General features: G+C 38.0%; 2 protein-coding genes across 3 annotated transcripts in view; one reads left to right on the top strand and one right to left on the bottom strand.

Annotated features, from left to right (window-relative positions):
* The window catches only part of LOC127935266 (rho family-interacting cell polarization regulator 2-like), a 46,525-nt gene extending 28,969 nt beyond the window's left edge, over positions 1-17,556 (top strand). For both annotated transcript variants that reach the window (XM_052532967.1, XM_052532968.1), the window contains exons 7-22: positions 4,875-5,024; positions 5,685-5,748; positions 5,845-5,888; positions 6,205-6,330; positions 6,620-6,768; positions 8,040-8,169; positions 9,585-10,223; positions 11,909-12,081; positions 12,204-12,369; positions 12,520-12,652; positions 13,536-13,691; positions 13,767-13,937; positions 14,031-14,233; positions 15,104-15,181; positions 15,272-15,362; positions 15,549-17,556. In XM_052532967.1, the coding sequence (XP_052388927.1) occupies positions 4,875-5,024; positions 5,685-5,748; positions 5,845-5,888; positions 6,205-6,330; positions 6,620-6,768; positions 8,040-8,169; positions 9,585-10,223; positions 11,909-12,081; positions 12,204-12,369; positions 12,520-12,652; positions 13,536-13,691; positions 13,767-13,937; positions 14,031-14,233; positions 15,104-15,181; positions 15,272-15,362; positions 15,549-15,649 (2,574 nt within the window). In that variant the 3' untranslated portion in view covers positions 15,650-17,556. The remainder of the gene's footprint in view (positions 1-4,874; positions 5,025-5,684; positions 5,749-5,844; positions 5,889-6,204; positions 6,331-6,619; positions 6,769-8,039; positions 8,170-9,584; positions 10,224-11,908; positions 12,082-12,203; positions 12,370-12,519; positions 12,653-13,535; positions 13,692-13,766; positions 13,938-14,030; positions 14,234-15,103; positions 15,182-15,271; positions 15,363-15,548) is intronic.
* Positions 17,557-19,259: 1,703 nt separating this feature from the next.
* Positions 19,260-25,496, bottom strand: LOC127935186 (geminin). The gene is made up of 7 exons (XM_052532836.1): positions 25,392-25,496; positions 24,593-24,654; positions 20,990-21,091; positions 20,751-20,907; positions 20,494-20,576; positions 20,206-20,316; positions 19,260-19,709 (listed from the first exon to the last, which is right to left on the bottom strand). The coding sequence occupies exons 2-7, from the start codon at positions 24,644-24,646 to the stop codon at positions 19,503-19,505; spliced, it is 714 nt and encodes a 237-aa protein (XP_052388796.1). The 5' UTR covers positions 24,647-24,654; positions 25,392-25,496; the 3' UTR covers positions 19,260-19,502.
* Positions 25,497-25,556: the final 60 nt, after the last annotated feature.

The raw sequence follows: 25,556 nt of genomic DNA, 5'->3' as shown, positions 1-25,556 counted from the left end.
GTGAAGTTCATGTCATTTTAATGAATATATATATATATATATAGTGTGTGTGCTTTTCGTTGTCTGTTTTATAGATTGGAAAAATGGAAGGCAGTACAACAAGTGAAAATAGTTTAATAGTTTTCGTGTTTCCAATGAATGTCCCGACTCATTTCGAGTCTCCCAGTTTGACATTCTCCAGTGTCTGGAGTCCTGCTGTGTCCCCTTCTTCTTGCAGTGTGTTTTCGTGACATTACAGGTGGGCGTCTGCGGTAAACTACAGTGCTGATTGGCAACCCAGCAGCACATCTAGTCCCGAAGTAGCCATGGCAACCTGCCGATAGGAGCTTTGAGGCTGTTGAAGAGCAATTCATAGCTCAAATTAGCCCTACGCACTTCAAATTAGCCCCACGTTCAGCTAGCTCACTGGAACACTCTGAACTGCGTGGTAGTGTACGGATCTCAAAAATATATATTTTTTTGTTTTCGCCCTTGTAAAGAAGATTTTGAGTGTGACTTGCAGAAGTGTTTTGTTTCCTCCTGTGTTGTAAGCTGTTTATGGTTGCCAGTGGATCTAGGTCAAAGCAATTCCCCCGAGTGATGGACAAACCTCTGATGGTTCAGTCCAGGGTGTTAATGAGCGCGTGCATGTCTAAATAGGAGGGAAATGCATTTTCTTTATGATTGTGGTGAAACGAAAAGGGAAAGCTATTTAGATCGCATGGATCTCAGATGAGTTCTCTTTAATACCTCAACTATTTCTCTCAGGCCGAATAAATATATAGCAACTGGACTCCTCCTTCACAGAATTTTCTCGTGAGGTTAAGACCTTAATAATCTCATATGTATCTTCGCTAAAGCTTCAGAAGAGATCTCAACATTTGCTCAGATTTGTAATACCCAGCACATTGATCTGCGAGAGCTGTGAGTAAAGAGTCCAGCCATTGCTGTGGAAAAGCAAATGTCTATAATTATATCATTATTTTATGTATCTTTCACAGAAAGTATAGATAACTCCGCCACAGGCTCTCAGCAGATGTTTGTGTTTTTAAAAATCAACTTTATAACTACGCTAGTTGTTCTGCTTGCCCATAGGAAGTTAGGCAACAGGAACAGGAAGTTTCAAAAGGCCTAAGCTTGCAGTTTATAATCGGTCTTTGAACCTCAAAGATGTTTGATGTGGGTGAATTATTGTAGGTTTAATCTCTGTTTAGTAAGTCTGGCATCCCCCCCGAGTAGGGGTCTAAATCCTCTGATCACTGCTGATACATGCCCGTAAATTAAGAGGATCTTCCCCACTTCGTCCATGTTAAAAGTCCTCATTGTACAGTGATACATATTAATATGCCATGTGTGTGTGCACTGTTGGTCTCGTTCCGTCTGTTGTTTTTGTGCTGCGTGTTGACCAGCTGTGTATTCTTGGCTTGTTATTTGACTCAGTAGGTCTAATCCCAAACCCTGTATTTACGATGGACAGACAGAGGGCTGACAAACAGCTGCTCACACGCATGCATGGCTGAGTTGAGTCACGCCTTAGACCTCTTCTGTCATCCAAAAAGAAGTCATGCTCAAATAGATCAATGACTGTTTGCAGAAATGCATATCAGCTGTGTCACTCAGTTTTCCCCAGATGCATCATCTTCCACACCAACACACTTCTACACACCACACCACTAATACACTCACACATAATATTATATTATATTATATTATATTATATTATATTATATTATATTATATTATATTATATTATATTATATTATATTATGTAACCTAAAAAGAGTACTTATTATGGAAATAATGTACTTTAAAATAATAATCTGAACTGTGAATGTTTTTATTGTTTTAGACACATAGTTGAATGTTAATTTATATTAAATGCAATAAGCTGAACTTTAGTGCTTTTAGACCCACTTTAGGACTTAATTACATCTTAAATATGTGAATTCATAATTAGATTTTACAGCTGAATGAACTGAAAATTAAAAATACTAAATAAACCAAAATATACTATATACTAATAGACATTTCTAATGATTATAACTTAGATAATATCATCTGCAAGTATTCATTTCGAAGAGTTCATTTCTAAGAACTTGGAATCTTTTAAAAACTGTTAAAAGCTGCCTTCTCTTTGTTGTGGACACTCTTTGTCATTGACCTCTTTATTTTACATGTGGTGTAAGTGTCCAAATAGTGTTTGAGGATACTGTATCTTGAGGACTGTTCAGACGTGTGCTCAGAGGAAGTGGTCATACTCCGGCAGTCACCGCGGGTCTGTCTGTCTGTCTGTCTGTCGCCACGGGCACTGCCTCTGTGAACAAATGCTGTGAGCACAGCAAATGAGATAGAAAGCGTGCTTTGAGTGGACATGAATATTTAACTGAGACAATATCAGTCTGGTTGAGTATCAGCCGACTGTAATGGCTCAATGCTTCTTTTCTGCTGTGTCCATATGAAACAAATACAAAGCTCTGCCAAACCCTCTGCTAACAGCCACAGCTGACCTGAGCGGTACACCATCCTGTTAGTCACCAGTCACTCCTCATTCCGTGGATACCTTTGGTAAATTTGAGAAGCTGTTGAGAATAGGTCGGATGACATTTGTGTGAACATCCTGCAGATAACATAACACATGAGCCCTCAAATCTCATTCACAATTGCCACAAACTGCCACAATAATGATTGGATCTGGCTCATATGTTGCCACATGATTGAATATTCAGAGGTGCCTGTGAGTTTTGAGAAAGGAAATATTTTTAGTGAATAATAAAGGGTTAGTTCAAAGTTCTGTTGTCAGTTACTCACCCTCATGTTGTTCCAAACCCATAAGACGATCATTTATCTTTGAGACACAAAAGGGGAAGAAAGAAGAAAGCCCACATCACACCTCTCTTGATCAGTTTGCACTGGCTGCCAATAACCACATGCATCAAATTCAAAGTACTGATGTTCTCTGATGTACTCTGCACCAATATACCTAAACTTGGTCGTTCAGACTTATGAAGCTTGCGTTCTGCAAGTGAACGACGCCTCGTTTACAAAATGCCTTCTTTGTATCGAAAATTCATTTAATTAGACACTGAGCTGGTAGTTACGGTTAAGAAAAACAGTGTTTTTCCAAAGGCTTATTTATTGTCAAAAAGCAGCTCATAAAAATTCACCCATCAGACCCCACCCGACAGTAAGAATGGACCGGACTGGGGGCGTTATGGTGATTCATTTCCCATGCTGCTTAGCTGCTGTGGCAGATGAGAGGAGTCAGACAGGGTTTTATGAAGCCAAATGAACAGGCAGCTGCACAGTACACGTGTATGTGTGTGGTACACGGTGCAGTTCTCCAGACTTGGGTGGGGTCTTTCCTTCCAGTGTAATTAAACCCACAGGACCACTGTCCAGACACTCTACCCCCACATGCACACAGCTAACAATTTGTCTAATGTATGTCGTTTATCATGAACAACCCCCTCACATCATCGCACAAACATCATACACGCAGTTAATATACCCCACCACAAACACTAATTGGGTTGGATTGTCCTGTTTCTCACCCTTTCCCCTCAATGAGAGACTTCAAAAAGCCCTGCATCAATATTTCACGTGCCTTTGCTGCATGTGTTTGAATATTTCCTTTTGATTTAGGATCCTGACATGTTTTGTTTTCTTCTGTAAGAGGGGAATCTGTACGTTGTGGAGGAAATCTTTGTACAGACTCAGTTAGGCACATCTTTGACATCACAGCGGGGTTTCCTTCAAGATTTTGTATTTCCATACTTGAAATGAAAACTTGAAAACATTTTTATAAACATTAACAATTAACTTTTTTTTTCCAACATAAAATAGTTTTGGATTAAAATACCATTATAACAAAACTATTAACTTGTACTTGGTATAAACTGATTTAAGTTTCAATAATCTTACTTAAATGTAACTATTTTAAACATTGCTCTCAGTAACAATAACTGTTCTCTGCTTGTGTTGAGTCAGACATTAATATTAAAGTCATTTAGTGAGCGAGCGAGTCATCTGAGCTGATTCTTGAGAGGTAAATGTTTTATTGAATAAAGTAATACTTTTATTCAGCAAGATGCATTACATTAGGAATGATCAGTTCAAGTCAGGTCTAAAGGAAACCGTTTTAATGTCAAGTTGAATAAAAGCTTAAAAAAAAGAATTAATAGCATAAATGAACACATTAACACGTGCATGCATGTATAACTTTGACACTACAGATTCAGCAGCGATACAGGAAACACTGTATCACAGGAAGTCACTGCGGGATCTCGTTTAGCTGCAGTGTCCATCCCACTTCCTGCCAGCTCTATTTCCTCTCCCCCATGATTCTCTGTTCTTGCTGGCCCTTTCGGCTCACTTGTTTCTGTCACTCGCGGTCCATCTCTGCATCCTCGTTTGCCCCTCTTACTATCTCTCCATCCCCCTCAATCACACTCTCTTCAGCGCTGGTAGGATTAGCATAGCTAATTTGAGCCGGCTAGTGTTCACCGAGTTGTGAATGTGCTAAATGTGCATTTCCATGATAAAGGCCGTGGCTCCGAGTTGTTCGTCTGTCACAGAAGTATGGTTTACTATTGTCCCGAGGGCTGTTTCAGCTGCATCATTTTGTGTTTGCTTTTGAAGTGTCCAAATTAATTTTTCAGCACTCGGTACAGTACGCCGCTCTATTGTGCTGACTGAACGTTACAGTAGATTGTAAAAGCCATGTTTCCGTGCTGAATGGGGACCCCCAGGGCTCGGTAATGATGTATGCTACCACTTTAGACATCAAAGCTAGCGTTTATGCAATCTTTAGTGAGCGTTAACATGCGTGAGCGTGTGCAGTGCAGCTTTTGTGTAAAATAAGCCTGTGCGCCAATGCTGTGTGTGTGTTTTTACAGGTCGATGAGCTGTACGAGGGCTTTTGTATTCAGAGAAGGTTGCGTGACGGCGCCAGTAAGATGAAACAGGCCTTCACTGCTTCACCCTCCACTAAAGGCACACGTGAGAGCCTGGCGGAGGTCAACCGCAGATACAAAGAGTATACAGAGGTACATTATTAATGTTTGTTTGTCTGACCAGCTGGCCATTTTTTTCACACTATGTATATATTTCAACTAGAGTATGAATTATCCAAATGACTAATTGACTAATTGGTCTGTGTAATCAGGCTCGTTTTAGGTTCACCTGTTTCTGAGAGGGCATTTACGTAAGACATATCCTGAATAAAAGTAGCACTTTCCACAAAAACATAAAACAGCACACCTCTTTTCAACATTATTAATACAAATAAAATACAATTGTGAATAATATTTCAGAATTGTATTGTTTTTACTGTTTTTTGATCAAATAAATGCAGCCTTGGTGAGCATTAAAGACTCCTTTCAATAACATCTGGTAAAAGCGGTAAATGGTAATGTACCGTAATTTCTCAAATAAAAACCAAATCAGTCAAATAAATGCCGGGCCTCTTATAGTATAATAATACATATATATATATATATATATATATATATATATATATATATATATATATATATATATATATATATATTGTTATTAAAAATGAAAATAAATTACCTTTTTTATTAATTAAATAACAATAATGCAGATAAGTTTAGTAAAAATAATTCCAGTAAGAAATGTTAATGGCCAATTTAATATCACATTTCACCTGTCATTCATATTACCATGTGTTCCCGTCTCCTCAGAACATGAACTCTTTTGAGACTGAACTGGAGAACCTGTTGGGGGAGTTTCATATCAAAATGAAAGGTACAGGATTTTTGCACCAAAATCTTTAAAAAAACCTATAAAACATTTGTTGCATTTCAATAACAAACTTTTCAACTCCTTTGCTTCTTGTCTCAGGATTGGCTGGTTTTGCCAGGCTTTGTCCCGGGGATCAGTACGAGGTGAGTTGTTTGAAAAACCAAATCAATTCAGCGCTTTCAGAACACACTGAGTTACATGCATTTTTTTTCTGTAATAAAGTAATAAAGTGTTCTGCCAAGTACATCCAGTTGATTCACAATCACCGCTGTCCTAGCAGCATTTACTCTTCTGATCCACAAGTACATAGACCCACAAAACCCAATTAGATTTTGTAAGGCTATATAAAACTAAACACTGAAAACTCCCATTGCTTTACTGCTCTATTAACAGTTATATGAACTTGTGTTGGGAGCTTTTTCTTGATCCTTTTTGCCTCTCTCTTTGTTTTTCTGGCAGATTTTCATGAGATATGGCCGACAGCGGTGGAAACTGAAGGGGAAGATCGAAACTAACTCCAAGCAGAGTTGGGACGGAGAGGAGATGATCTTCATGCCCCTCATTACAGACCTCATCAACATCAAGGTGGGCTCCAGTCCACACAGTTGTCCATGAAAGAGACCCAATGTAACTAAGTATGTGACTAATTCTGACAATGGCAGACTGGGCTGTAACCACCAAAGACACTTGAAAAGCCACGACATTGATCAACATTGATTCCTAAAATTAAAAATTTCATCCCCTCAATCTTGAATATTTGGTTAAAACCTTGAGGAATGCAAGAAAAACATATTCTTATGAAGAAAGCGATGCATTTTTTTGAATTAAACATTTCTGAATGTACGTTTCTCCATTCTTATCTTTATTCTACTAGGTGACCGAGTTAAAGGGGTTGGCCACTCACATCTTAGTGGGTAGTGTGATCTGTGAAACCAAGGACCTGTTCACCGCTATGCCTCAGGTGGTAGCTGTAGACGTCAACGACCTGGGAACCATTAAACTTAACCTGGAGGTCGCCTGGTTGTAAGTGACGTTATCTAATAAAACAAGATAAGAAGTCTGGTGTTTCTGTGAATTTAGTCACAGCAATTGAAAGTGAAGATGTACACCGCCCTCTTCAGGACAGTCATGGAAGTCACACTGAATTACTTCTGCCGTTAATGGGGTTTATTATGGAAGAGGATTAGGGCCAAGCAATAATAAAACAATGAAACCATCTCAAAATTAAAGTAATTATAATACAAGATTAACCTCATTAAATTTCAAGAAAAATTTCGAAATATAATTTTGAGAATAAAGTCGTGTTTCAAAAAATAAATAAAAAAAATTGCAAAAAAAAAGTCGAAATGAAATGGTGAGAATTTCATTATGAGAATGTTAATTATGAGTGTTTTGAGAATTTATTATTATTTTTTTTACATTTCGAAAGAAAAAAGCCGAAATAAAATGTTTAGAATGAACACACTCTTGTCGTCTCGTTCAATCTGCGTCTGCAGTGGCGCAGGTCATAGTTCATAGAGAGCAATGCTCTTGGATGGAGCATATTCGGTCGATCAGGGTTCAAATCTGCCTTTTGCTAAACATTTTCATCACATATCACATCAGAAAAGTGAAAAAAATCAATTTCCTAACGAGTAGGCTATAGGGAGGCCTTTGTTGCGTACCAATAAGGCAGCGTCTATTTAATAATTTTAATAAAGAAAAAAAATTACACTCTGTTATTATTGCATCCTGTTAATGTACAACAATATTGAGGTGGAAATAGTATCTGTCATTATTTATAAATATGAATAGCATCTAATTACTATTGAAACCTTTTGCAAAGATCCTTTACTTTTACATGGCGTAAATAGAATCACTATTTACACTTAGTGTAAATATTGCAAAGAATGCTGTTGTTATCACTTAGAGTAAATAGAATATATTACTATTTTCACTAAGTGTAAATAGCATCTGAAGTGATACAGCATACGCTTCATCTGAGAGCATTGCTTTCTACAACCTAACTTGATTAAAACGGTCCAACGAGATCAATTGAACATGACATGAGTGTATATTCTCAGTATTTTTCTCGTAATTTAATGAGTTTATTCTCAACATTTAATTTCATCTTTTTCTTGAAATTTAACCAGTTTAATCTCGCATAATAATTTCTTTAATCTCGAGATGGTTTTATGTTTTATTATTGCTTGGCCCTAATCCTCTTCCGTAGCTTATACAGTAAATCATGTTTTTGAATTTCTACTTTTGTATGATGTTAGATTGCTGTACATGAATGCGTGTCTGTCTTGCAGTCCGTTTGACGTGGAGGATCTGACACTGTCGTCAGGAAACGTGAGTAAAGCCACCGCCCTTCAGAGACGTGTTTCAGTGTACAGCCAAGGCACACCTGAGACGCCCACTTTCCAGGACACCTCTTTCTTTGTGAGTGCACTTCTGAAAAATCCTCTCAGCTCTGTTTAAAGTCCTGCTTCTGTCACCATGATAAACCCATAACCTCATCATTACAGACTTTAATTTAAGTGCACTTTTGCATACTTTTAAATGAGTACATATAACAGAAGTAAAATATTTAAGTATGAACTAAATGTTTTCAGACAATTAATTGCATGTTGTTTTCAATTAAATTAAAATGTATGATTCAGTTTATATTACATAAATGCAACTTTATATGAAATTTCATAATATGCCTATAACATGTCATCTTTAAAGTGTGCTGTTGATGTACTGACAAGCATTTACGATAAACTCAGATACTTTGTCATTTTAATAGAAACTTTGATGTATTTAAATATTTTTGTAATGATAAATTTGCTCTTTAAAACGTTTAAAATACTAAAATACTACTAACTTTTAGATGTAGTATCAAAACAACTTTTATAGTGAAACGTTTTACTTTTTTAAAGTATAGTTAAACATAGTCATGGAAGTTTTAATAGTATAAATATCATATTCGAAGTGCACATTCAATAAAGTAAAGCGCAAGTGTTTTTCATTAGGAGTGTACATACAGTATCATAAAGGATATTGAGGTTTTGAAATAAGGTGTTAGATCACACCGTCACATTTCAACAGCTGAATACTTAACTAAATATAACACTACCGATTCCAGCTAGCTGTTCTGGGTTCAGTGTTTATTATTTTGTGTTTATATGAATATACTGAATATATTTGTGTTTGAATATGAAAGTACTTGCATCGTGTGTGTGTGTGTGTGAGTGTTCATGTTTGGTCTGTGCTGTTGTGTCTAATGAATTGTATTATTCATCCTGTGGCACCATGTGCATCGTGGTTGTTGTGTGTACGTGTGTGTGTGTGTGTGTCGATGGCAATGAAGTGGCGTCCTCAGCGGTGGGAGGGCCAGCGTCTCTCGTTCTTGCACAGGCTCAGAGAGACGTTCCTAGAGAAACTCAGGCGCAGTCGCTCTTTTGGCGATCTGGCTGCACTGAGACCTCGTTCACGGTCCAGTCTGGAAGTCTACGTGAGTCAGGTCACTGTGTGCCCTGCCCTTCTGAGTGAACATCTGTGTGGCTCTTTTCTTCGCTTGTGTTTTCTGCTTTTACTCTGATTTTTCATACAATAAACACACGCATTTCTTCTCACTCATATTCATACATACACTTATTTAAACTTTAATCACGGAATCATGGAACCCGTTTACTGACTAGATGTGCATGATCATATTTTTAGATATATGCTCCAGCCCTACTGGACATGTGGAGAAAATATATTGTTTGTATCTTAAGATCACGAAAACTGTATAGATAGTAGTGCTGATAAGAATAAATGATATCAGGGAGCCATATTTACCATATTTAATTTCTGTTTCCAACACACAGTCCACTTTACCAGATGATGTCTTCGAGAACGGAGGCTGCGGTGTGGCCGAATGCAAGCGTCTGTCCTTCACCTTCTCTGACACGCCCACCTCAAGCCCCGCCCCCATCCAGTCAAACCCCGAGATCACCGTCACGCCCCCTGAGACGGACCCTCCCTCTGAACCAGCTCCAGCCTCTGAGGAGCTGCTGGTTGAGGAGGAGTGTGTGGAGGAAGACTGCGGAAGTGTCAGTGCCAGCGATACAGACCTGGAGTGGGACCAGGCTGAGGCCCAGGGGCACGGCACAGGCTCGGCGGCCCTCTCGTTGTGCTCCGAGAGTCAGCTGTCTTCGGTGGGACCTGATGATGTGGTGTTCTTGGAGCCCAACGTGTCTGACGAAGCCCTGGAGCTGAAGCCGGTGGAGCTGGACGGGGAGGAAGGCAGTCTGACCAGGCAGCTGGTGAGGAGGCTCACCTCCTCCGACATGCTGCCCGAGGCCGGCGCTGTGAGCTGGTCTGGAGAGAGCAGCAGGACCTTCCAGGAGAGCAGCCTGGAGGAGGCCATTCAGTCCCTGCTCCTGCGGCTGGAGAGCTTGGGCCAGCGCTGCGGGGAGCTGCAGGACTTGGAGCAGGAGGTCATGAGACTCGAAGACTTGCTTAAGGTGAATGAGTTCTCTGTGGTCATCAATTAGAAGAGTTACTGTTGAAATTTTGATGCAGACTTGAATTTGTTTGATCATGAATCTTGGTTCATTTGATTGGCATGAACTTAGCATGACATTTAGAAAAAGGTGGTCTAGGGTTCAGGTAATTTACTGAGTCCACCTTGAATCCAAATCCAAAACCATTTTTTCGTGGTATGCATTCAGGAACATTTGTCTTTAGACCAAGGATGCATCCGAAATCGAATACTTCCCTAATATATTGTAGGCAAAACAGAGTAATATGTCCAAATTCACAGTATTCATTAAACTGTACAGGTGCATCTCAATAAATTCGAAAGTCGTGGAAAAGTTCATTTATTTCAGTAATTCAACTCAAATTGTGAAACTTGTGTATTAAATAAATTTCAATGCACATAGACTGAAGTAGTTTAAGTCTTTGGTTCTTTTAATTGTGATGATTTTGGCTCACATTTAACAAAAACTCAAAAGTTCAAAAGTCAGATGACCTTCTATTTCTTGTTCTGAAGTGTGCATCTGATTGACACAGGAGTTGTGAATGGCATTGAAGCAACGCAACTGACGCTGTTAGGTCACATGATAGTGACGATATGACAAATGAGAAACAAGATTGTTTGGATATGTTTGGATTGAATTAATTCTACACACATTCATACTTTATAAAACATCATTTTTGAAAGGATAGTTCACCCACACATGAAAGTTACCCCATGATTTACTCAACCTCAAGCCACCCTAGGTATATATGAGTTTCTTCTTTCAGACAAATCCAATCAGAGTAATATATTAAAAATGTATTGGTTCTTCCAAGCTTTATAATGGCAGTGAATGAGGGTCAGGATTTTTAAGCCCCAAAAAAGTCCATCCATCCATTATAAAAAGTCTCCCACACGGCTCCGGGGGGATAATAAATGATACCCGAACCAAAGCAATATCTTTGGTATCTTTGGTAACCAAAGGAATATCTTTGGTTTGATATCTTGCAATATCTGTATTTAAAACTTAATAAACTGTCATCTCTATCTTCTGCTCACTCTCGTACATGTGCTCATGAGAGAGTGGCGTTCCAGTGGATGACGTAGGCTTAGGGTAAACTCTGGTGGGAATATGCTAGTCTCGCGAGAACCAAGTTTTGTTTACAGCAAAGGAAAATTGGTCTCCTCTTGGCTTATATAGAAATTCGCTTACATTTTTCTATATAAATCCTCATTTTGTCCTTCTTATTTGTAACCAGTGTTTTGTTTTGCTCTCTCCTCTGCACTTCAATGTTCATAACTTCTCACTGGAGATCATGTTTTTGCATTGGCAGAGATTTGCATGATACACAACCAGGCTTCATTCACCACAAAATAAGCCATATTTAGTGGCAATTCACACAAAACATGTTTTTTTGGGTTTAAAAAGAAGAGGCATGGGGCAGCGTATAAAAAAAAAAAAAAAAAAAAAAAAAAAAAGAGAAGAGAAGTTTTTTTTTTTTTTTACTTTGAACATTGTTTTTAGACCATCCTGTCATGTGCAAGACTCTGCAGGAGACTTTGAAAACAATTGAAAAAAAAAATAGCAAAGTAGAATGCAAAAACTTGTGGTGACCTAACACCTTACACTTATCTTCGCCTTGACTCTTCTGATCTCAGTCTTGAATGAAGGTTGTTGTCTCTCCTCAGTGTCGGGTCCCTGCCCATAGGAGCCGTTCATCAAGCTTCAGTTTGACAGTGGAGAGCGCTCTGGAAAGTTTCGACTTCCTCAACACCTCTGACTTTGATGATGATGACACGGGAGATGATGCTGCCGCCCTCTCACGCGCCATCTTCTTTGACATGGAGTCAGAGAGAATCGGGTGTGTTGGACATTTAACCCTTCAGTGATCAGGTTTCTCTGAGGAACTTGACTACATGGCCTCAGTAGTTGTAATAATGTAGCGTCCTCTGGTGGTGACAGTGTGTCTTACATGTTCATCAGGTCAGCCCAACATCCAGAAGCAAGAGGCCACCTGAGTGAAGCCCTCACGGAGGACACTGGTGTGGGGAACAGTGTGGCCGGCAGCCCGTTGCCTCTCACCACAGGAAACGAGAACCTAGACGTCGCCATCAGTGTTCATCTACAATACTGCAGTCATCTCGTTCAGGTGATTCTGTTTTTCCACCTTTACAACTTAATTTTCCTCTACTTAGATTCCACATTAGTGTGAGTTTTATCTGTTTGTTAAACCGAACATGGTCACGCGACCATATAAATATATATATAATGCTGAAGTTTGTCTGTGTATGGGATGCAGTTGTTGACCTCAGGAGGAAGCCAGTCACAGCACATGACTTACCTGCGCAAACTAACAACACAAACACTTCTTTTGGAGGAGCTCAGTGAGAAAAACTTTGACAGACCGGGCAGCTGCATTTTAGTGTCTGATGGTGAGTTTATCTTAAGTGTTCATGTTAACTAGTCCTTGTGGGAAAATTATGATGTTACGGTGACTTATCACATGTACTTCAAAGCTTTTTAAAAGATTTTTGGCTGTTTAAGCATATTATTTATTTTATTAAAGTTTATATTTTTGCCCTGACAGAATGGGTACACTAGTGCAAAAGATATTATTGTAGCACTTAATTATTATAGCAGTAGTCAGGGTCTAAAATGAACACTCGCCAAGTGCCAGTAAATATCAGTTTGGTTATTAAAAAAAAAAAAAAGTTATTTTAGCCACAACAATATTACATACTTTAAATTAAATAGCAAAGATTATAATCTGACACTTGATGGCATAAAACTTTTTCACAATAAAAACCTAACTATGAAAAATTTATTTTCAGGATTGCAAACACAATTTGAGCATGAGGATATCTGGGAAAAGACCTTACAGCATTTGGTGTTAAAAACAAACAAACTATATAATAATAATAATAATAATAATAATAATAATGATTAATAACAATATTAATTGTTATTATTATTTGTTAAATAATATTTTATTAAATTATAAAATCAATATAGATAGTTTACTGAAGTCATAATGCTGTAATGAAAAAAGTATTTAATAATAATTTTCAATTTTTTTCATGTGATGACATGTATGTGTGGTATTGCATAAACTAAACCACCAAAAGAAAATAAAGGGAACAAAATCACAATCTGTTCTGAGTTTCTTGTGAAACCAAGGAATTATAATCCAAACTGACCTGCAGTTATAATGTGAAATACAATTTCATACCATCTAAGAATTATTTTTAAAAACACATTTCTTAATTAATTCGTAAGGTGCGGTGAAAGTTGGTTTGAAGTTGTTTCTGTAAACAGTGCTGCCTGGGCTGGTGGAGCGTCCTGCGCTGATGTCTCTGTGGTGCGACTGCAGCGCTGGGCTGTTTCACACTACACTGGAGCGAGTGCTGAAGCACATGCATTTCAGCTTTGCCTTACCACTGCAGCAGATTCAGCCCCACTCTCCTGACTCAGGTACTGACAGGAACAACATTATTAATCTGCAGGGGAAACATCAGCAGAGAATGTAACCTCAGCGTTTGTGTCCAGTGATCAGGCTGGTGGTGAATGAGATGATGGATAGCGAGCTGGCCTCATCCCTGTGTCCATCACCGTCATCTCTCGCACAGGACGTCGTCACCGTGTTTCAGTTCCACCATTACACCGTTCAACACGATATCACGGACATGGAGCAACACCTGCTGGATTTAGCCAAAGAGGGCAAGACGCTTTTATGAATAATAACGAATAATGAGTTTAAAGCTTTGTAGATTAGTAGCATAGTGTAATATTTATTTTTTGTGTCCAAACCAGTCATGCTTGCAGAAGCCCTGAGCTGTGGAGATACAGAACGCTGTGTGGAGGAACTGCAGGAAGTGTCCGTCATGTGTCTCCAGCCCCGTCCTCAAACCCTGTGGGCCGTGGCAGCACTGTTGACCTCTGATGATCCTGACGCGATGAAGGCCGCTACAGCCTTCCTCTCCACCGCTGCCTCACACAAACCCTTCAGGTCAAAGGTCAGTCTTGTACCTGGCTTGTACAGCCCATGGTTGGCTATGGTGGAGTTAATTAATTGATTGGTCTATAGCCGGGATTGAATCTACATAGAAACCCAACATTCAAAAGTTTGAGGTTGGTAAGATTTTTTATTTTTTTATTTTTTTGTGCTTTTGAAAAAGGTCTTGTGTGTTCTTAGAGGCTGCATTTATTTGATCAATACAATATAAACAATAATATTGTGAAATAGTCTAACAATTCTAAATAACATTTTTCTATTTTAATAGATTTTAAAATGTTATTTATTCCTGTGATGTCAAAGCTGAATTTTAATGCAGCGATTACACCAGTCTTCAGTGTCACATGATCCTTCAGAAATCATTCTAATATGATTATTTAGTCAATGTTTTTGTGGAAACCATGAATTAAATTTTTTGTTTTTATCAGGATTCAGGATTGATGAATAGAAAATTCAGAAGAAAATTATTTTTAAATGGAAACCTTTGGTAGCATTATAAATGTCAGTTATCAATATAATGCATCCTTGTTAAATAAAAAAACGTAATGGCCCCGGACTTTGTATGGTATTTTATGCAATTCCGTGCAATTATTGCATGAAAATGGTGAATAGAAATTCTAAGATGCAAATAAAAATAAGTCCAACATGCATAAAAACTATGATGGAAACAGTGATACACTTAGATGCATATCTTATAATTACATAATAAGATACAAATAATAAAATAATATAAATGAAACCATAAAAATATGAATATTGGTCAATTAAATGTGCACATTTGAATCATAGAAACATGCATAAATAGATGTACTGCTGTTTGAGTTCATCTTGTCTGTGTGTGTGTGTGTGTGTGTGTGTTTGTCTTCAACAGGCTGTTGATTGTTACACACAAGCCTTATCAGAAGCAGACAGATCAAGAGCTGCATGTGCCGCTCTGAGCTGCCTGCAGGTCAGTTGGACACTTCAACTGAAGATTAAATCATATCTGTGAATGTTCCAAGACTTTTCATTCAGCCTCTCTGTCTGTCGTTCTTCTCAGGCTGTGGAGAGCATTGATGCTGTGGTGTTACTGTGTGACTCAGCCGATGAAGAGCTCCGTCAGATCGCCATTGAAACCCTCCTCACTTTCGGTAAAAGATCCAGTCACACGAACGACATCCTATGCATGAGTGATTATGCTCTATCTGGTCTTAAAATCTTGAATGCTGTGTAAATTACACATGGACTCACTCTCAATGCTTGCAAACATCACCTAAATACTAGACCTCCAGCCTTCCGGTGTCTTACAGAGCATGCACATGTGCTTCTGTTCTCAGGTGAAGACGGGCGGCTGGCATACGAGCAGTTGGACACAGTACCGAGGGAGATAGTGCGGCTGGGGACTCGCCGCGGTAACACTGTTACCACTTCATTTTAGAAAAACGACTCGTTATTCCCCCGTGACCCTGCACACTTCAGACGTGAAATACACACCACCCGCTAACAAGGAGAAAAGTACCTTGAGACCTTCAGCACAGAGTCTTCTTTTCTGCAGGATGTTTGCATTTATACTACTGGGGTCACAGTCGTCATGAGTCATTGTCGCCGATTGAACAATAAGAGCGTTAATATTGAAAGTTAGTTATTTGCAGATTGCAGTTGCACTGTTGGAGGCATGTAAATAGCACAGAAAATCCTATTTTAATTTTAGTTTTTCTTTTGTATGCACCGTTCCGTTTCAGGGATCATAAGGGACTGTTTTAATGCTCCCTGCTTGAGTTTTTGACCTGGACAGAGTGAGATTTCTGTAACCTCTGTGAAAGGATAGATTTGAAGTGTGCTGTTTGATGCCAGCTGGTCATATGGACTACTGAAAACCTGAAGTGGACGGTGGACTGCTGATTACTATATTGTTCGCTTGCCTTCCCTGGTCAGGAGAAAACATTTCTGTGGACGGAGCCTGTAGTGAACAATTGCATTAACACGGTACTAATGCCTGAGCACATGGGATCTTACAACAAGCGCTGTCTGGATCCCGTCGGAGTATCTGAAAATGCACTTTTCCACTCAGAGAAGCGTGATGTATTACTGTGAACTTTTGATTTCTACGTAAATGAAGACTAGAGTATATTTGCTCTGTGATCTGATCTCGCTTCTGTGCCTATTGTTACTGTACTACTGAGTCATGTGACTGTAATATCATTTGTTTTATTTATTTTTTCACTATATTTTCTTCACTATAAATGGTACGATGCTGATTTTACCCTCTTTTTTTCTTTTTACATGCTCAGAACAGATTGTTTTAATGATGCACTAAATATCTGTTCACAAAATGATTCGGTACAGTCAGGATTTGGTATTATTGAGGGGCTGCATTCACTATGAAACTATATAATAGAAAGATGTTATATTAATCAGTATCATCTTTTAACAGTGTATTCACAGAGTTGTACAGTATTTGTGCTCAAGGGAACCTTTCAGTATGCTAATGCCCATGACCAGAGAAAACACTCTTTGCTGACTGAACGCTTGCCTCGCTTTGTGACGTTTACACTCCCTGTGTTGATCTTTAAAGCTCTCAAATGTGAATTTATCTTTATGGCGGGAATTAAAAAAAAAAACCCACAGTTTTGTAGATTACCCAACCTATTTTTGCAATATTTTCTATGACAGTGAGAATTGTACGAAAGCAGGGGCTTAAATCCATCAAAAGAGCACATTTGAAGGAATGTACGGGGTACAGTTAGTATATGCCTCACAAGCACAACTGAAACGTTTTGGTAAGATTGTTGTTTAACATGTTTAACATATTATCTGGCATTTACTGCACAAACTCCTAAAGCCATAATGATTCAGAAGTCAATATATTTAAGGCCGTTTTGTGGTTACTATTTATCAGAATAATCTATAACAGATATTCATCAATAATACTTTTTGTTTTGCTGTTTTCTGTATTTAGTCACGGCTATGAATGGCTGTTTTCTTGTCTAATGACCACCGTTACAGTATTTGACCCTGGGCACAGAGATATCAAGTACTAAGGTTGAATTAACATTTATTGCCTTTTAGACAGAAACTCAGTAAAAATCAACTGCATTTATTGGTCAAACCTCATTAACATGTAAATTAATGTCCTTGATAGGAAAGCTGTTGTTGATCTGGTTTTGTGAGAATGTGGCTGTGGCTGCTTGCCGCTGCAATAGCTTTAGCTGCAACTGTTTGAATGAAAGCAGATCTCACTTGGTGTCACAAAGCTAATGTTCCATTGTTTCGTTTTATTTTTCTGAGTTTACTGTATTTCCTCTGCTGAAAGTGGCAATAAAATTTATTTTTACATAATTATCAGATATGGCATTGTGGGGTTTTTAATGGCTGTAGTGCATGGTAAATTGTTAATTGTTTACACAGTAGAAGTGGAAGACTGGTAACTGCATTGACATTAGCACAGCTGTTGCTCATTACTGTATAACAAAATCATTTCAACAGTTTCAAGATCCAGTCCATGGCAAAGCATGCTGGGAACTAGAAATGCGCAGTCCAGTTTCAGGTAATAATGGCTACAAAAAGATTTTCTGTCTTTCTTGCATTTGTATTTCCACAACGTGAACCAATGTCCTACACATTTATGAAGGAACCACTCATTTTAAAAATTTTCCATATCCTACAATGTTCATGATAACTTTAGTTAATATCCTCCGGAGAACCATAAACTTTGAACTCAATTTTTATTATTATTATTATTTTTATTACATTGGTTTAGCGTAAGAAACAAATGGAGAAAAAAAACACATTATTCATGTATATATTTTTTTGTAGGTCCTTTGTAGAGAACACCTGGACTAAGGTTTTCAATAAAATAAATAGACATAAAAATGCATGTATATGCAAAAAACAATGTTTTATTTTTTTCATTCACCATTCAGTTTAGATTTCAGGCTATTTTTTATCCAAACTTTGTACAAAGATGATTCCCAATTGTTATGAATTATTTGATCTACTATTTTACTTTATGCAATATGTGCTTTAAAATGTCCATAAGTTGGTGTCCCCATTATATACAATGTATCTATACAGTGCATCCAGGTTGAATATCATTTATTTACCAATTACCCCCAAAAATGCCTTATTAAAATGTTTGTCCTGGTGCCCTCAAGAAAATACATGAAAATTATGACGTTTTGTAAGTCATTTTCCAGTTTTAAACCCCATAACATTCGCTAGATTTAAATAACTACAAAATATTATAATTTCCCTTAGAGTGCTAAATTTGATAATTCTGTCAGTATCAGTCATTTTTAAAGACCAAGGAGGCCAACCTGCTCTTTACAAGACAAAAGTGTGGCACGTAGGGCCACAAAAATATGTCCTCTACAGAGGGTCCCGGGAGGATATGTAAATCCACTTCACAAGTGCATTACTCTTATAATGCACTGTTGAAGCGCAACAGTTAAACTGTGACCTTGTCTGGAACCATTATCATTAAAAGGAATGGAGCTAAAACAGTCAATGTGTCAAATGAAATGTCACAAAGACTTTAAGTTACAAACCCTACAAATTATTGAAACTCTTTCAGGTGGTTATGAACATGCAGCAGATGAGACCATGGCAAGCATGGTGGAGCTCCTGAAAACACCGGACCTTAAGGCTCAGCAAATCATTAGAGTCCTAGAAGGCCTCAGTGCTATCTGCTACATCCACGTCGCCAACCAAGACCAGGCACAAGCACTTTGGCTTCCCGACACCCTGCTGGAGTTCGTATCTCCCATCAGCAGAGTCTCCTTTAAATCACAAGTGCTGGAGCTGCCATCTACTCATCAGCCACCCTCAATGACTCTAAATCCATGCAATCCAGTCTGGAGAAACTTGCAAGTCTGGACTGGGATGGATGACCTTTAAACAACACTCAGGAGCTTCTCAGGGTTTTAGGACTTCAGAGCTTGAAGAAATAGGCTTTGAATGAGGAAGATGAGCTGAAGGGCTACTCTTATACCAAGAGTGGTCACATATTACATAAACAATAAAAAAAAAAAAAAAAAAAAAAGCAGGTGTACAAAATACAAGTTTATTTCAATTGTATGCATTCAATTTTACATATGTACACTAGCAGTGAACATGCACATTGACTACAGGTACTGAAAATAAAAGCTAATTTACAGCAAGAGTAAAAGTTAAAACAAAAAGGTGCATATCGGTTCTCAAAGGCGAATATAAACGTTCAAATAAAAACCCAAACAATTGGGACAGTCATGGCTTTTTTCCCCCCAGTTTAGCATTTTTCAGGATGCATCATCTCAGCTATCAATTGCTGTGGAGTCATCCTTGTGTGGCACATCATGGTCATGTGACTGCTCTGTGCTCAGTTCAACACTGTCCTGGCTCTCATCAGCTTCACTCTCATCTTCATGATCCCCATCTTCCTCTTCATGTACTTCATCTTCAGCATCAAAAGCTATCTCACGCAGCTCCTCTAGACTGTCTGGACTTTTACCGGTTAATCTCTGAGAGAAGTGAAAGAGATTGTTAGAGAAAGAACTAGGGAAATTGAGGCAGGTTATTTTAATCTCTAGTCAAACCCTAATGGTGGTGGTTACACTCACTATACACTTGTTAACCATCTCGACAGCCAACAATACTGTTGTAGTCTCAGTGTAAACTACAAAAACACTAATTTCTGAAAATGACAAGTGCATTGAGTGTTTAATCTATCTATGCATGTTAGTGTTCTTTTATGTTTACACCAATTATTGGCCTTTTTTGTAATGTCTGGAGACCAATGTGAATGGATACAGATTTCACAACATTGTCAGTGCACAATTTTCAAAAAAAAAAAAAAAAAAAATTATGCATGGTTTTCATATAAACATAACGAGATCTGAAATGGAATCATGATTTTTCAGTGGTACTACTGCATATTATAAGCGGTGTCTTTTCTTTTGGCATCTTAAAGCATTTGGACTCAGAAATACACCAAATACATTAGAATAGAGCACTTACTTCAATCATGTCAGCCATGTGTTGCACATGCTGTGCCAGCTCCTGTAACTCCTCATTTTCACTCTTCAGCTGAGCAATCTGTTCATCTTTGGCTTCTATGTCTTTGTGCAACTAGTTTTGGAACAAAAAGTTAAAGTGAACACAGACTTACTGTGCTCTTCCTTAATTGTTTGATTAGAAGTATGGTTTCAAAGTCTTTATTATATATTAATCAAATTCATCAGCCTTATAGAGAGAAGTGGAGTAGGATGGCCGATAATTAACGAAATCACCTATTGATTAACTCACCTTTTCATTCTCTTGGAGAACACCAAACAGGGCTTTCCGCCTCTCTTCTGCCACCTCCTTCCAGTAGGACGACCCAGGAGTTTCTGAAGAGAGAGAAAAAAAAAAATAATAATTATATATATATATATATATAAATTTAGAGGAACCATCCATCACCATTAGTTTGCAAAAATTGACAATTTACAGCATGGAAATATTAAGTACAGATTTACAAATAATCCAATCAATTTCTCTGAACTGGACAGGGGATCATTTACCTTTGATCATGAGCTCAAAGGCCTCTTGCGTGACCCCCTCAGGTTGGTTTTCATATTCTGTACTTGAGGACTTTACAGCCACCTCTGCTTTGACCCTCTTTGAGCCCTTAGCATGCTCCACGCTCCACATCTTCCTTTTAGGAACTGCTTTGCCATTCTAAACATGGTGAGAGCATCTTTACCACCATTCCTCTAACTGAAGTCTAAAAACATCCAAAATTGCAACCACCGCCACGTACCTCAAAGATACGACCAAGGTTCTTATTGACAGCTGACGGCTGAAGGACCTGCAGCGTCCTCCTCCCTGATCCTGCTCCAGATGTTGGTGCTAAAAGGAATTTCTGAGAAAAGAAAAAAAATTATTAAATCTCAGGGTCCTCAAGTAGCAGTAATTATAATAATTAGATTCGAATGAAAATTAAGCATCTCCATACAAGCACACAGTAACAGGCTCCATTCACCTGCCTCAGTCATTCTTCTCCTCTTACACCCGTTTGATGACAACAAGCAAGGTATCGGAGTAACTCTGCATATCAACAGTTCTAACAAGCGTGGGAAAGGGGCAGGCCACACATCAGCTGCATGCTGAAAACACCTCCAATTCCCACGAGCAGCTATTGGACCGTTTGCATCATTATCTTACTGAAACATTCTTTAACCTCTAATTACCGTGGGAACTTACCACAGAAGTCTCCTTATGACCAACTGCTAGTTTAGAGCTGGTTAATGTTTTCACTTAAACAATACGGTGGAAGACGATGCATAGTCACTGGATTTTAACAATGTCAATGATTAATTGAAAACCAGAGCAAGGTCTGGGTTCAGTTTATCCTAAATGAGAAATTTGATCAAGTTACAAACATCTTGCAATATGCTGACATCATCCTTCCCTTTTTGACAATATTTGACCTGACAATTTTTAAGTAGTCCAAGTATACAAATAACTAGGGGTCACCATTTTTGTGGTCACCACAAAAATCACTAGCTGTTAATGGGACATCTTGGATGACATGGGGGTGATTAAATTCAGGAATTCTTTTATTCTGGAAGTGAACTAGTGCTTTAATTATAGCCATAGAGCCTAGGGTAATAATGAGCATATACGCATTTAAAACTAAGTGAATTTGTATGGTGTAAAATTTAAAACGTTGACAAGTGTGATTTAACAAAACTGAATGTAGCATTTAACTGTTCTGAAATGGATTTTACTTCAGTATGAAACATTTTAAATTTAACAACTGCATGTTTTATGGCAGAGTTTTATAGACATGCATTTTCTAACAGTACTTTTTTTTTGTTCTGAAATATTAGAACGCAGATTTAGTTAAAAAAAAAATATATATATAGCTTCAAGTTTAAGATGATAAAAAAAAAAACATGCAGAAATTAAGTAAACAAAGCATTTTGGCCAATTAGTAGCCCAGGTGTTTCTTAAACATTTTTATTCACCAGAAAGGCTTGATTCTGTGGTTTCATTTGATGTATTATTGAAATGTGTACATTATATTAAGATGTGATCGTCTAATAATTTCCTGCAGTTAAGAAAGGATAAAAATAAATGGTTTTAATAAAACGTTGTCCTGCACTTTTGTCTTCTGCTTTAGAAGCTCCGTTAAGTCTACTTTCAACTAATTTAAGCAAACAAATCCATAACCTTTGAATGATTTGACTCCGTTTTTTCCCCCGATTTGAGATCTATAGCAAAGTTGAAGCATCTTCAAGGAAGGATATGGAAAGTTGTTATTCATACACTTGTTATAAATCGCGATTGGATTGTAACTCTTTATTCTGATCTTCCTCAATCTTCAGGGTCACGATTGCATGTTGTTAAAAATGCTGCAGCAAGACTTTTGGACTTTGGATCAGTTTACATTGTGTTTAGATGTGGTTCATAATAAATGTTGTAGCGGAATTAAAGCCACAGCTTCACAGTTAATAGAGAAACACTGCAAAACTGTGGTAATTCAAACATACACCGCCCTTGTCTCTCTCAAATGAACACTTGAAGAATTACACTTTTCTGAGAATAGAATATTGAAGTGGAGATCACCAAAGTGCAAGCTAACTGGTGTTTTCAAAAAGCAAGTGGTTGCTTGATCTGGTTGCCAGGCTGACTGAGATGAGTAACACTTAGCAGACATTTCTGTATTGCACTAGTAAGAAGATCCGTTTCGGGGATTACATCTCTATATCAGGCAACCCTGGCTGTGTTCTTCTACGGCCAGATTAAACCTTGTTGAAGCCTATAGGTTATGCTTTATTAAGAATTTTCACCATTTTAAACTGTTCTTGTATTCAAATCAAGTGCGGCCAACTGCTGCACACATGCCACAATCGATACAGTTGCTGCTTATTGAATATTAGGATATGGAATTTGAGGTTCTGAATTTTCTTAAACTTTAAAGGGGGGGTGAAATGCTATTTCATGCATACTTAGTTTTTTTACACTGTTAAAGAGTTGGATTCCCATGCTAAACATGGACAAAGTTTCAAAAATTAAGTTGTACGTTTGAAGGAGTATTTCTGTTCCAAAAATACCTCTTCCAGTTTGTCACAAGTTTCGGAAAGTTTTTTTCGAGTATGGCTCTGTGTGACGTTAGATGGAGCGGAATTTCCTTATATTGGTCCTAAGTGCGCGCTCTTCTGCCGGAAGAGCGCGCGCTCCCGTAGAGCAGAGCACTGGGAGCACAACAGACTTCACTGATCAGAGAGAGAGTGTCGCGAAATGTCACACAAGGAGTGTGTTTTTGGTTGCCAGGGCAAGACAACCCTGCACAGATTACAAAAAGAGAAACAGCATTAAGGGACCAGTGGATGGAGTTTATTTTTACAGAGCATCAACGGAGTTGTGCAAGTGTTTTTGTTTGTTCCCTGCATTTCGAAGATGCTTGTTTTACAAACAAGGTCCAGTTTGACGCCGGATTTGCACATCGTTTATTTCTTAAGGATTATGCAGTCCGAAAAGAAAAAGGGTCATGATCGTGTGTTGGAACGGCATGCAGTGAGTAAAACTGCTTCAAATATCTCTGTGTTATTAACTTAGGTATCGGCGCGTAAGCACATCAAGTAAACAACATGCGACGTTGTCATCAAACTGCACTTTCCACATGTAAAGCTTAAAAAAAAAAAAGACGACAAAGTGGAACTTAGTCATTTTCCAAAACCGCTAAGCAAATATATACAGTTTCAGTACATACCACATAGAGACGTCGTCGATGATGCTGCTCTTGTTCAAATTCAGGCTCTGGGTCTGATTCTGGATCATAAATAAACAGCTGAATCTGACTGTTAGCCGTGGTTTGTTTTGGTTGGTTTTGTCTTCACGGTGCCACAGCTTCCACATGCTCTCAACGCAAAAGCCTACTCGCGCTTGTGATTCTTTAGCTCCGCCCACACGACACGCCTCCAGCCGCTCGTGTTTTTCCGGGAAAAATCAGTACAGGCTAGCTTTCTCTTATAAATATAATAAAACTAAAGACTTTTTGGAGACATGAAGGATGCAGTACTACTCTATAGGTACTCAAGATTAACAGGATATTGAGTGAAAACGAGCATTTCACCCCCCATTTAAGCTGTATTTTTAAAAACATAACATGGATATTTGCAGTTCCAAGACTTCAGAATAATTTGCCGTTTTTAAATACTTCTATAAAACGCTGCCCTAAAAATATTCAGTTGCATTAAATTTCAAGATGTTTAATATTCAAGTATTTTTTTTAAATTCAGAACTTAAATGCAACAATATTCAGTTTTGTTAAATAAAACTTAATTCAAATTTACACAATATAAATTAAATCTTTTGTCATATTATAAGCTCCATAGGGTAAAGCAATCTCACATACCTTGATGTTTTCAGAGGGATTCTCGGCATTCTTGGGTCTTCTGATGGAGCTCATGTTTATACCTAGAAAAGAGTTCAGGAACTCAGTCAACTTCAGTTTAACAGTCATGCGGAGTTAGTCATTTTGACTTGATGATAACTTAGTTTTCTTAAATCCTAGTTAAATGTTATCCTCTTAAACTTAATGGTCTCCTGGACTAAACCATACTCTTATCACTTGTTTTAGTTTGTACTATACAAGGATTTTCCCCATGCACCTGTAGACTTCCAGCCTACAAATAAACGCTTTTAAAATTCTCATGATGCTACATTAGCAAATATTAGATCCAGCACAGGTTTCACAGCTCTCTACGTGGAAACACAAAAGTAACACAAAAATTAAGAGACACTTTGCATTCCCATAAGCTTCAACATAAAAATGGAACTGCCTCTAATGGATTACCAAGACATTTTTACCACAGACTAAGTTACATAGCATCTGAAACTTCATACAATCACGTTACATGACTGAAGTCTTACAAATTAAGTAGTTAAAGTGATAACTAATTGACAATCAAAACTTTTTATCAGAACTATTAATTAACATCATCCATTCACCATCTATATTACTTCAAGACAATCTTCATACTTGTATTACTAAAAATAACAAGCCGAGATCAAAAGCGGTGTAGGCCTCTGTGTCCACAAACAGCCACTTACAGACTACATTTAAAAACACAAGGCCATTAAAAAAACGAAAAACTCGAGTCTCGACTAAACAAAAGACAAAACAAAACACACAAGTAAAAGAAAACACTTACACTTATTAAATATGCACGATAGACACTCACGACTGAACTGCAGCAAAAGCACTCGCGTGTGAAGAGCGCGCCACTCGGTTAAGTACTGCCTTTGAACCGTCACGTGACTCCGGAATTCGCGCGAATAGAAAGACGAACACAGACAGCAACATAAAAGGGATAGTT

This window comes from Carassius gibelio, chromosome A19 (assembly GCF_023724105.1).
Source record: "Carassius gibelio isolate Cgi1373 ecotype wild population from Czech Republic chromosome A19, carGib1.2-hapl.c, whole genome shotgun sequence".
In the NCBI taxonomy this organism is placed as follows: Eukaryota; Metazoa; Chordata; class Actinopteri; order Cypriniformes; family Cyprinidae; genus Carassius; species Carassius gibelio.
This window is presented reverse-complemented; position numbering and strand designations above follow the sequence as displayed.